General features: G+C 41.1%; 1 protein-coding gene across 1 annotated transcript in view; it reads right to left on the reverse strand.

Annotated features, from left to right (window-relative positions):
- Positions 1 to 13,361, reverse strand: part of THSD7B (thrombospondin type 1 domain containing 7B) — a 765,597-nt gene that overhangs the window by 18,687 nt on the left and 733,549 nt on the right. The window contains exons 20-25 of the mRNA XM_027132057.1: positions 12,998 to 13,143; positions 7,638 to 7,797; positions 6,345 to 6,518; positions 6,149 to 6,244; positions 3,766 to 3,848; positions 1,039 to 1,231 (exon numbers count right to left, since the gene is read on the reverse strand). Of these exons, the coding sequence (XP_026987858.1) occupies positions 1,039 to 1,231; positions 3,766 to 3,848; positions 6,149 to 6,244; positions 6,345 to 6,518; positions 7,638 to 7,797; positions 12,998 to 13,143 (852 nt within the window). The remainder of the gene's footprint in view (positions 1 to 1,038; positions 1,232 to 3,765; positions 3,849 to 6,148; positions 6,245 to 6,344; positions 6,519 to 7,637; positions 7,798 to 12,997; positions 13,144 to 13,361) is intronic.

Below are 13,361 nucleotides of genomic sequence, written 5' to 3' on the forward strand. Positions count from 1 at the left end.
CCTTCCTGTCACTTACTGGTGGTGTGTCCTTGGTCAAATTAGTTTGCCAATTTCAGCATCCTAATCACTAAAATGGGGATAATGGCATCTCATTATGTGCAAGAACATAATGAGTCATGCACCACAACCAGCATGGAACCACAGGGTACACAGAAAGCATCTAAAAAATGTTCATTCTTGTCCTTAATACCCACTAATTTTTGAGTCCTGCAGGCCTGACAATGTGCTAATAGTCATGACAGTCGTGCAGGGCAGGTGCCTCTAGACTGATTCGTAGATGAGGAAACCTTTCCGGAGAGGTGAAGAAACTACAGTCAGTCACAAAATCCGTACCTTCTGAGCTATGATGCCAGTTAAGGTCTGTTGGCCTCTGAAATTGATGCTCTTTACTATTTCACTGGTGTTTCTCAAACCAGATAGGGTCCCTGGACATTCCCCCAGGTACCTACCTGCATGTTCCTGAGAATCTATTCCAATTTTTGCTTTTAATTTCAATTATATACACAAATTCACAGTTATAAAAATAAAGTCTTTGGCAGAGATAATTTACAATTCAAATATTTTTAAAGATTAATATTTTGGGGCTTCCCTGGTGGCGCAGTGGTTGAGAGTCCGCCTGCCGATGCAGGGGACACAGGTTCGTGCCCCGGTCTGGGAAGATCCCACATGCTGCGGAGCGGCTGGGCCCGTGAGCCATGGCCGCTGGGCCTGCGCGTCCGGAGCCTGTGCTCCGCAACAGGAGAGGCCACAACAGTGAGAGGCCCGCATACCACAAAAAAAAAAAAAAAAAAAAGATTAATATTTTGGTTCCTTAAGTCAGTGTCTCTTAAACTGGGATTGACAGACTTATCTTCAGCCACCCCATGAGAACACTTTACACCACACAACACTCAAATTTGAGAAACCTTGAACTAGACCATGTTGGTTTTTTCCTTCTCTCCTCTTTTCCTTCTTCCCTCCATCATGAGCAGTGGTCACAATCTGAACCCCAATCCCCCATGAGAGAATTTACATTTCTGACTCATAACCGATATGTACCTGGATCAAGGGGTTGAAGAGACCATCCTTTAAAAATATCATGTATTTTTGAATTCACAGGTCTGTTTTTCCCAGCAAGATTTTTCACATCAGCTTTTTTGTCCTCTGAGCCAGGTACTTTCATGCAGTAATCCAGGAAACCATTGGATCTCATGATCTCTGTATAGCCCTTCTCACAGCCGCACACTCCACCCTATAGCAGAAAAAAATGTTGACGGTTACACAGTTGTGTAGATGAAACAAGAACGCTTTAACTGCTGGGCACCTAACATTCGCATGGTATGTCATGGCAATTTAGGGTTTTCCAGCACCAGACTTGCCAAAGAGGTGAAAATTCAGTAAGTAGTTCATCTTTTTGAATTCCAAAGTCAACCCTTAAATAAATCATCAGTTCTTTCTAGTGGTTTATAATTCTTATACCTTCCAAATATGAAATCACAATTCTTTGTCGATAGTGGGCATTAACTACAACCTTTTCTCTCTTACAGAGATGTTTAAAGCATCTAATTAAAAATTAGCCTCAACTCTTCCCCCAGCTGTTTCAGATTCCTGCCCACTCACTCCAACCTGCCCTTGACACTGAGAAGCAAAGCAACAGGAATTATGTACATATCTTCTTTGAGGTCTATTTCTGCCTCTATCACTTTCTGCCATTGATCACTAACTAGTCTGAACTGCCTCTCCACTCAAAGGCTTAGTTCTTCACTCAGAGGAGACAGCCCAAGACTGTGGAGAAAAAAAGACTTCACCAAAGGCACATGTCCAAGAGAGGGAGGAGAGAGAGAGAGAGAGATAGAGATAGAGATATTGATATCTTGTAGTAATCCGAGTGTCACATCACATCATCACATTCCTAGTTGGCATCATGACAATATGACTTTCATATTTGTGGATTCTTGGTAATTTTCATGTACAATAAACCTTTCCAAGAAACTGATTATGATAAAGTATAATGGACAAGGATTTCTATCTGTCTCTGGAAGTGAAACTGAAAATAACTGCTCTTCCTTCCTTCAGCAAACATAAAAGCAAGAGAAAAGAATAGAAAATAAGCATACGATTATGAATCTCTATAACTCTGCTATTAAGGCTCCTCACATAAAACTATATCTGGAATTTTCTGAACAGCCTTAATAGCCACTCACATCAGTCCTTATGCATCAGCCAGATTTACTTAGGTCATCAACTCTTGAACACATGATTTTGAGAAGCAACAGATACTAAACCTAAAAATAGGGTACCACAATCTTCCACAAAAAGTAAAAGAGACTTCCCTGGTGGCGCAGTGGTTAAGAATCCGCCTGCCAGTGCAGGGGACATGGGTTCGAGCCCTGGTCCGGGAAGATCCCACATGCTGCAGAGCAACTAAGCCGGTGTGCCACAAGTACTGAGCCCACGCACTGCAACTACTGACACCCACGCGCCTAGAGCCCGTGCTCCGCAACCAGAGAAGCCAACGTAATGAGAATCCCACGCACTGCAATGAAGAGTAGCCCCCACTCACCGCAACTAGAGAAAGCCCGCGTGCAGCAACGAAGACCCAACACAGCCATACATACATACATACATATTTATTTTTAAAGTAAAAGTCAGAAAAGCATATAATTAATAAATGCCTACAGTTTAGGTAGCACTCATATAATAATGCCAATTATTATAGTATTTCCAGTGGTTTTAATTGAAGACATTATTCAGTGTTCAATGGGGAGAACTAATTACGAAAAATTGGTATATGCTCAGCTATGAAAGCCATCTTTTCAAGATGCATCTCTATTTAGTTTGAGTGAAAAGTTGTAACCAGTCACATGCCAAAGTTTCGAGGGAAATGGTAATTTATGTTTTATTAAAGAGGGTATCCGGAGAGTTGGGGGAAAGCCACACCTTCTACTTAGCAACAGCCTTAGCCCATGAAGTTGCTGCTGATCTCTTTTTTTCCAAACTGGAAGCTTGATCACTCACTCGCTTTTCTGTGGTAAAGAATTAACCTAACTTGAAGTAGAAGAGCCATATTAACAGGATGGAGCGCTTGAATCATTTTTAACCAAATCATTTTTGGAAAGAACACACTATAAGAAGAAACTCATTTCTTTGAAAGACAGGGAACACCTTTCTTCTATGCGCACCGCACACAATGAGTGCCACTGTTGAGAATACATGGCACATTTTGCATTAATTCCTGAGCAGTGGTTGATGGGAATTAAGGCAGAGAAAGGGGAAGAAAAAGTTCTGCTTTAAAAAAATGTATACACACACACACATATAATTATTACCCATAACCACATATTCAGCTTATGTAAAATCAACTAAAATTTAGACACAGTACAGTAATCATAGTGTAATCAATTTTAATACATAATATTTAGCAAATATGAACATGCCCTTTTTAATATCTTTCAAAATAGTTTAGGTATATGAAAGGCTAAGAAGGAGGAAATAAATCAACTGAGAACACGTTGATAAATAGAGGATAAACAGAGCTAAGATAGATTAGATATCTGAAAGACGGGGTCGGCTATAGGTGGATTTAGAGAAAAAAAGGCTGCTTTCTTGAACACATGCCCTGGAGAGAAATTCTTAATAGCTGTGATTACTCCTGCAAATGCCTCTCTGTGGTATCGTGGGCCCATGGAATTGCTACTTGGGCTGCAGGAGACTGGAAAACATCAGACAGCATACATATAACACAGCGATTACCATACTCGTCCAAGCCTCCAGCACATGACTCACCTGTGTACAGTAGGAGAAAGGTTTTCTGCAGGCCGGGTTACACTGCCGAATAGCAGCAGGGCGTGCCTGAGGGGAACAGCCTCCTACAAAGGAAATCCCACCGTCATTTACAGATTTTTCTATGATGAACACTCATTTCTTTTCCTCTCTGGCACTGGCTACCTTGTAACAGTATTATCTTTAAAAAATCTGTTTGCTGACAGTGTGGCCCAGTTTTATATGATTGATTACAGTACTCCAGGAAGGGCTGTTTGAGATGGGAAACTCTGCTACAGTAGAGAAGCTGTTTACAGTAGAGATTTTATACCTGTGCATTGGCAGTGTGATTCTATCATATGGCCATGCTTGAGGGCAAAGCCTGTGCGTGTCAGGATCAGTAAAAGAATTGATGAAATCTCAAGTGAAGTTCAGGAGCAGAAAATATATATGCGCGAAGATCTTTCTACATATTTTTTTTTCCATCTCCCACATACCCCAACTAGGCACTAGACCAATTCCCAATAACCAAACGGTAAAAGAATGCCACTAATCAATTCATGGGACCACAATATCAAACATTTTGGTAACATTTTAAATGTATTTCAACCCGAATACACACACACACAGTCACATACACACTCCCACACCTATTTTTAACAGCAAATGTATACACTCCAGGAGGGATAATCACAGATCTGACATAGTACTTGCAGGTCCTTATTAAATATTTTTGAGTAAATGGATGGAATAATGTCTCTATAATCTGAAAATCACTGAATATTAGTCATGCCTTCCTGGATTCAAGGTACTAAGCAAAGGAGTTGGCATATTACTCAAGGGCAATATTTAAACTATATTTATATACTACTGGTTGCATTTATAGATTCTAGCCTCTGCATTACTATAATTGTCAAACAATTATAGTTTATGATTTTGTAACTAGCGAAAAGCTTTGGGCTTAAAGCTGTGTAGGGACTAGATCTACATTTACCCTAAGAATGAAACAGCTAAACTCTCACTGTTACTTGAAAAAATAAAACAAATAATCCTCACAGGAAAAACAAAACAAAACAAAACAAAACAAACCACCACCAGGATCCGGAATGAGCAGGTAGGTGTGAAATTGATCATGTGCGTGTTCGTGCTGCCAACACAGCCCCGTTGCTGCCAACAGAGTTTGGAGGGGGTGTTTTGCACTCAAACCAGGGATCGCCACCATGCAGTGTGTGAACCCCATGGGGAGAGGATCTCCTGGGAGTCGGGAAGAACATGTTAGAATTTGTACAGTTTATCTAGCATTTTAAATTTTAAGAATGAAATTAAGCTCTAATAATACTTAGCAGGTGACACTGGTAGCCTGAACTCATTCATCAGATGGCCCCGTGATGTACACTGGGCACTCCATACAGAGAATTTGATAGTGGAACCCTTACCAGTCCATTAACTCTCAGCATATTGCAGCGTGTGATGCTTTCTGTGTTCCTGGTTAGGTAGATTTACAGTATATTAAGTTTAACAGTAACTTACAAAATGCACGAGCAGCTTAAAATAAATTATTGTACGGAAAAACTGTGGATTAAAGGGACAACCACTAATGCAAAAACAGGTAAACTAGAAAAAGGTGATGCTAACAATCTTGCTATTCCAATAGAAAAATCAAAATTCTCCTATTCTGATGAGCTCTTAGTCAGCCACAGGACTAAGTAAAAAGAATGACAATTTAATTTTCTTTGATAAGAAGGCATCAAAATAAAAGCCCTTTAAAATGATTGAGAAGACCATTTGTAGCATCAAATTGCATTCACTGTCATAAATGAAGACACCTTCCCTCAATCTCTAGTCAGATATTAAATAACAATCATGACTAACACATTGTTAAAAAGTGAAGCTTTCAGTACCTGAACATAAGCATCTATAATTTAAAGCAAAATGTTTTTTTACATCATTAATATATTTTAATTTTTATTATATCCTTATCAACCCTTTTAATTTCACTTTCTGTACATGTTGCATATCATGATACATTAGCACAGTAGTGAAGGATTTTAGAATATGTTGAGATCTGTTCTCAAATACTTTTTACTGAAAAGGTACATCTTTAAAAATTTTAGAGACCATTGTTTTAAACTAACATCTGTCTCTTTCAGTCTTTGTCTCAGATCATGATATTTAAGGAAATTTTATTGTGTTTCAGCTTATTTCTTTAAGTTGTCTGATATATGGGACTTCAAATAGAAGTGTTTGCTTTCTAAGATGTAAAGGTCTAATGGCAACTTGTCGTGAAGCTCATCTAAGGCCACTGCCCAGTCCTCCTTTGCTTATAATTTGTACGCTAATTCTTCTCACCACCAGCAACACTCAGAGATCTTTTTGAAGTGCCCACGTGAACCTTAGGCAGGAATACCTGTGACGTTAATGCCATCTGAACGTTGGCACCATACAGTTCGTTCATTATTGTTCCAAAGACTTGCTTTCCATGTGTAGTGATAACATTTACCTCCTGCAAGTAAATATGAGAACAGCGGTTCTATTATACGTCACATCAAAGCAGAATAAGCATTGATCAATCAAGGCTAAGAGTTGAAAAGTGCTCTTGGTACCTGTACAAGGGCGTGTTTCTACAACCTGCTGGGGGCAACTGTCTTGGTTCTCAAAAGACTGAATTATAAATGTCCTTGACCTAGACTGGCGACCCATAGTCTCGAAGCTTCTTCCCTCGATGCAGGTCAGTTCACACGTGCTCCACTCTGACCATTCCGTTAAATGGCAGTCTCCTGGAGGATTGCGCAGCACAGAGCAGAGGAAAGAACGTGAAAACTGGCCCTTAACACCATTTACATGCACAGGTTCACGGTGAGATTTGTGTGGGGGTGCAGTGATGGGGTGGGTTCCAGAAACTATGCATTCCACACTGATAAATTTTCTAATTAGAAAATACTAAGAATGAGGAAGTAATCTATGGTTTAATCTAGTTGAGCAAAAGAGCATCAAACACTAGACTACCATCGTTTTGCTTCCAATCATGGCAGTTTTATCTAGAGAACACTGTGACTACTAGTGATAATAAAATTTTTAAAAGGAAGTGTAAAGATTACATCAACTCAGTTTTTAAAGAGCAGCGTAACATCATAAAATAGATGTTCACAGAAATCATATAAAGGGAATAAGTCAGTTACTGAAGTGGAATATCTTTGAACTTAAAGAATGTTTAATTTAATAATCTAAACATACACACATTTATGTGTATACATATATGTCCATATGTAGGTATGTGTTTTTACACACATATATGTTACATGCCATGTTATAAGGATATATTAAGCCACCTTAAACTCATGTCATATAAGCTAAGCTGTGTTATTAGGATTAAGATAAACTCGTAAATCTTCTGTAACTAATAATGACCTTCACGATTACATAGAACTTGCCTGTTTAACAGAGTGTTTCTGTGCACTTATAGCCTTACTTGTCCCCACCCATGTCATCACCCAGGGGTTCATCCACTCATGGATTCCGTCAATATTTTTTGAGCGCTGGCCAATGTGCTAGGTGCTGTCAGGTCATGTATTATTAACACATTTTCTAGATGAAGCAACCATTGCTCAAAGGGACCAGTCTGTATGTCCCAGGTAAAACACCAGTGAAGTGATACTGACAAGATTCTAACTTAGCTCTTAAATTTCCAAGTCCAGTGCTTTTTTTTCCCCCCTCTGGCCTACTTTGCCTCTGTTGAAGCTGTGAGGTATAGTCCAAAGTGATAACCACAATGACAAATGAATTAAAGTTAGTTAAAAACTTCAACTTGGACGAGAGAGAACTCAGGAAATTAATAGAAAAGAAAGAAATAAAAGGGTCACCGTGGAAGGCATTCCCGATCATTTAAAATTGCCTACCTGGGCAAGGCACAGAACATGGCTGCTTCAGGATGCCGTCTTGAAAGGGCATCTCTCCACACAGTGCCTTGTCTACAGGTACAGTCCAGTGAGACATTGAACCACTGTGGACCACACAGGAGAGGCTGCGGGTCTGGACTCCTTCCCCACAGTCTCCACCCTGTCAGAGGAAAGGATGCTGTCAGCATTACCCAAATCATGATCATCTCAAAGTTTGGGCTCCTGCCATCTCTTGCTCAAAAAAACCCTAGTTGCATATTTCGGCAGCTTCCTCCTCTTGAGAGTTATCTTTCAGTTGTTGACAATAAGGCATCCCTGAGCAATTCTCCTAGAGCTGATAGAGCAACTAAAAGTACAAATGCAAATCTATGCCTTGGAACTTACGCACTCAGAATATGATGATTCATTTTGGAACTCAGCCAGGATTGACTGAAAGAGAAAAACAATACCTAATTTGTCTAGGTGTATGTGATAAGATGGCCTAATCCATAATCACTCCCCCAAGAGAGCGTGTACAGCCACAGAGCATACGTTTCTCGTTTGCTTTGCTTGTTTTCTTTTGTAGGGAATTCAGTAGTTTCTCACATGGATTAGGTTTGGGTTTCCAGTAAAACGCTGATTTTCTCTATTGCCACGAGAAGTTGTTTTCCCAGAATGCCTTCTGTGCTGAATACTATTCTTTGAAGATATTTCATACAAGTCGCGCTTATATTATTCTTGGCGACTAGAAAAAAATTGTGCAGTGTCTCACAGAAACAGAAGCTTAGAATTGGAAGGCACTTAGTGGTTAACTAGTGCAACCGTCTGCCTGATGAAAGATTTCCTACCATAACATTTTTAGCAGATACTCGTGAGATGAGTATTATATCTCCTCGGTTTTAGTCAGGTGCTCTTACTTCAAAAAAAGTCCACTGGCTATTTGGATAACTGTAGAGGGGTAGCTCTGTTTTTGCATAAATGCCTTAGAAAACAGAGCCTAAGACAAAGCTTCTATACTAAGGAGGTGAAATCCCGGGATAGCAAGAGTGAGGGTGAAAGAGCCATCGCAGGTATGGAGGCAAAGGAAATATAAGGTAGTGTGTTGTCAACTGGCTAAACTTCCGAGCAAACACAGCTGGTTTCTTGGTCAATCACATCTTCTAGACAGGCTGTAGGACCATCCATGAGGTGGGGAGGGAGGAAAAAGGGAGAGGCATTACATGCAGCTCCTCCTTGGATTCAGTCCTCACTGATCAACCTTCACCCCATGGAGTATTAACTCCTCTGTACTTCCAACGTATGTTACTCAGCTCCCACTAAGTCCAGAAATTGGTGGAAGAGCCAGAGCTTTCATGACTACTACTGGTATGGATGGAGAGAGAGAGAGAGAGAGAAGGAGAGAGAGGATGACCCTCTGCACGGGCTCTGTTGCTGCAGATAAGGATACTCCACGTTACAAATCATTATTAGGTGACGGTCAGACAACTGGGCTCTGTACTGGGAAACGGAGTTTCAGCTCCTTCTTATTTCCCACCCCCCTCCCACCCCAACAGAACCCAGAAACTGCATTGTTAGGCCTGGGAGCTTCTGTGGCCGTGGCAGCAGCAGGAGTGAAGAGGGACGGGGTGGGCAGCGAAAGCAGCCATGACGGTGCTTCTGGGCGTGCAGCAGGTGACCCAGGGGTTGACGGGCCTGCTGAGCACCAGCCAGGTCAAGGCACTGCGGCAGCGGCGGCTGAGCGTAAGGGCAGGTTGTGGATGGACTGCCGGATGTGCAGGATGGTACAGAGTGGCTGTGGAGAAAAATTCTTTACAGAAGGAAGTTCGGATTCAAAGCCACCCTGGCAGAAAGGAAAAGGGGAGACTTGGAGGAGACTTTTCCTCTCCTCCTCCTGAGTTGCAGCAACGTAGGGCCTGATGAAACTGAGTAGACACACACATAGGAACGACCACTTCCTTTTCTAGAGCCGTCTTAACAAGAATTATGATTTGTTTATCTAACAAGGGCAAGCCCCGCACTGGATCTATCAATACCTCATAGCTGCTCTAATCATCTCTACGGTCATTGTGAAATTGTTTAAAACAGGCACCCTAATTTTGAACCTAAGTGTGCTTTTTTTTTTGGAGAAGTAGAAGTTCAACACCAACTCACAGTATATTCATTCAAACCAAATGTTCTGGTAAATGTTCACTCCCTAAAGTGGAAAATACCTAGTGTAAGTTAAATTTCTGTTTGGGGAAGGATTCTCTCTATCACTTATTATTCCAGATGATGGATCCATGGCAGAATTGTCTAAGGTGTATGTTTCGCTATAGAGTGTCAGAATTCGTGAACTTGGAGTCTGAAGATACTGCAGCATGTCTGCAATTTGAAGTTACTGCTCTCTGGAACCTCAGGTAACAAGGAGATGCAATTGATTACAGCTTTGTTTGACATTCCAGGAGATGGGGTGTGCAGAAATGACAGGAAACAAGTCTACATCAGGGATCACTTTAAAAACCAAGACGAACAATAATATGCTCCTAGTATGTATCCACGATCAACCTTAATCTCATACCTTGACAACAACAGCTACTATATGAAGAGAAATCGCCATCAGCATGATAGCTTCATTCATAAAGCAAGCATTCATTCAATCTCACGAGACTTCACACGCCAGGGCTTGAAAACAGAGCCAGGTTTCTTGAGCCAGATGGTCAACAGCAAGGATTCTGTCACTGACTCTTTCCTGTCCAGATCATTAAGGGGCTTTATACTCTGAATCGGCATCACCAGATGTGGATCAGCAGATGGTGCTAATAATCATAATCAGAGCTGTAATCAAACCTGTAACAACAGCCTCAATTTATTGAGCTCTGAACTTACGTCAGATACTATGCTAAGCACTACATATTAGTTTGTCTATCCCTACCAAAACCCCCTAGCGAAACAGCTACTCTTGCTACCCCCCATGATACACATAAGAAAACAGAGGTTTGGAGAGTTTGAGAACTTGACACAAACTGCAGAGCGAGGAACTGGAACAAGTTTTGACCAAAATGAGGCCCTGCTGGACTCCAGAGTCTGAGCTCCGAAACGGGTTTTGCAGCGTACGTGTGGATGCGTGGTATCAGCTGGGGAACTTGGAAAGAGTTAGGAAACCCTGAAAAAAAGTGAAGCCTGAGGATAAAGATTTCCATTTGCAAATCCCTTTCCACATAAGGTGGAGGCAGGATTGGCATATCCACTGAGCCCTGTGCGAGCTCCTCTTATTAGGATTCGGTACATTTGACGGCAATCGGCCACTTCAACATCTCTACCACCTCCAGTGAATGAGCTTTCAACCTGCATTTGGCAGGTCAGGATATTACAGAACGAGGAGAAGCAGGACAGCTGTGGGAGAAGTGCGCTTCCTTTGTGTGTGGAGGCCCACGTGTATTTTAATCAGGAATTCCCCAAACTCAGCTTACATAAATGTTTAAGAAAAGGCAACTCGCTGAAAAGATACTGTGTTAATTTACCTCACAAAGCATTCACAAGTAGGCTTTGAAGAGCGGGAGTACAGTTCAAGCTCAGGAAAAACTCAACTCAGATATCATCAAGATTCACTTTCTCTTTTGCCTCTGCTTTTTAGTGTCACCTTCTTTGTTCTTCTTGCTTCTAAGTGACTAACTTTACCTACAAGGTGGGAAAATGTGGCAGCTAAGAGTTCCTGAAGATAGTATCTTTGAACAGCTTCAATGCCATTCCAAATTCTTGGGGAAGAATGCTGACTGGCCTCCTTTGGGTAAGGTGCCCACACAGGAATAATTACTACAGACTTGGGTTTTTGAGAGCTTTGCCTGGATTGAGTCCAACTCCAGTTGCCTCCCGACTGGAAGTGTCAGTGAGGGAAGAACCTCATCTAGAAATCTGAGACACTTCTCAAATTTCTAGATACACCTGCTCTCGTGGTCTCCAGGGCCTCCGTGCCCAGGTATCTCCGATAGATGCCACAACGCCCCCTCTCTATCCCCACCAGCACTGCTACAGAGAATGTTCGCAACCCACCACTCTGGCCCCTGTGGTTCTGGCTAAAGCTCAATACGTGACAGCAAACTGAAACATTACATTCGACATTTCCCCTTAATGTTCCTATGGGACAAATCGGCAGACGTGTCTATTAAAAAAAAAAAAGGTTCCTGATACCTGAGAAGGTAAAAGGGAAAGTACAAAAGAACATGTGAGGTACAGTAGCAGTTGTATGGCTGGTAAGACATGGAGTGTGGAGTTTGTCCCCCATCCTTCCCCTCCTCTTCCTGTGTTTTCTCTCCCTTCCCCTGCAATAGGTTCCTGAATTCTTTGAATTTATTTTCTCTACTTCCTCAACAATTATCAGGAGAAATCTTCCTTCCATTTTCTTAATTGTAATTCCAAGCAGCACTTAAAAAATTGCTGAAGGTTCAGGAAAGAGGGTTTTAGACTAAGTAGACAAAGTATTCATATTTAAAGCCATTAGGTTACTATTTAATTAATTAGCATGGTTACCTTATTTTCTGTAAAAAGGAGACTGAACAAATGTACCATGCATTTTTGTTCCTCTGGGACTTATTAAAATACATGGGCATTTAACTTCTGCAAGATAATAATACTGCATGACAATGTCATCCTGACAGGAACGCTAAACATCTCCATGAGAATACTCTGCAGATTTCTTAATGCATAATCAAAATTATTGTTACCTAATTAAAATCTGCTTTGGAATATGAACTGAAGGATAAACCAGTAAAATAAGAATAGAGAAAATCAACGTGCTTTTTCTTATACAAGAAGCCAGAGAGAAAAATGCCGTAGAGGATCTTTGCTGACCCAGCAAAAGTTCTGGGTATGTGATATATTATGATGTTACTAGGCATTTATATTTCAGGTCAATAAAAAGCAATCATTGAGGAAAATGTGGTAACCTTGCTTCGTGTAATAATGTTAAAATGTAACTTTCATACACTTTTGGTTTTCTGCCCACATGCAAGATTTTGTCTAAGCCTAAAAGTGCTTTTTTAGGAAATAGAGTCTACAGCAAGCTGTGCATTTCCATAGCATCAGGGTTTTGCCTAATTGCATAATGCTTTGATATTTCCAACAAGCCAAGAAGATAGAGAATTTTTGAGGATGCCAAAGAGACTGGAGGTCCCCTGAACCAGCTTATTATAAATAGTGCCTAATGAACGGCTATTTATTTTCCTAGCAATATCACTCTGTGTGAGGTTAAGTCATTTGGTTCTTTTTTCCATGTTCTCCATTGCATAAAAATACACCATGCCAGGCCCCTGGTACTGTGAAATTCGTTCCATCAGCACATAGGTTTGACTAGACAAGTGCTTTGGACATACTGAGAAGCATTTCTCTGTCATTCCATGACCTACCTCCAATTTACATGCAGACCAGTTGCTGAGGACCCAGCTGTAGCAGGGGGTCACTGGGCAGGTTTTATGCTGGGTAAGCTCCGTGGGGCATGGCCGTCCTTCTCCTTGGGTTGGCATAATGATAAATCGAGTCCGGCTCATTCGACCTAAAATGATAAGGGAGATGTCAGCTTTTCCCTTAGAGTTTGGCTTGGAAAGGGAATTAAAGGACAGAATGTTGCCTTACATACAAAAGGCTTCATTAAAACACACTGAACTTTGTCATGTCCAGGTTTCAGTTTTTCTGCCATTTTAGTTTAGGTTTCTGTGGAGACACAAGTTATCTGAGGTGTGCATCACGCTTAAGGATCTGAAATTCTGTCTG

The sequence above is a fragment of the Aethalodelphis obliquidens genome, unplaced genomic scaffold (genome assembly GCF_003676395.1).
Source record: "Aethalodelphis obliquidens isolate GAN/ISIS:26980383/991018 unplaced genomic scaffold, ASM367639v1 scaffold2, whole genome shotgun sequence".
NCBI classification, from domain to species: domain Eukaryota; kingdom Metazoa; phylum Chordata; class Mammalia; order Artiodactyla; family Delphinidae; genus Aethalodelphis; species Aethalodelphis obliquidens.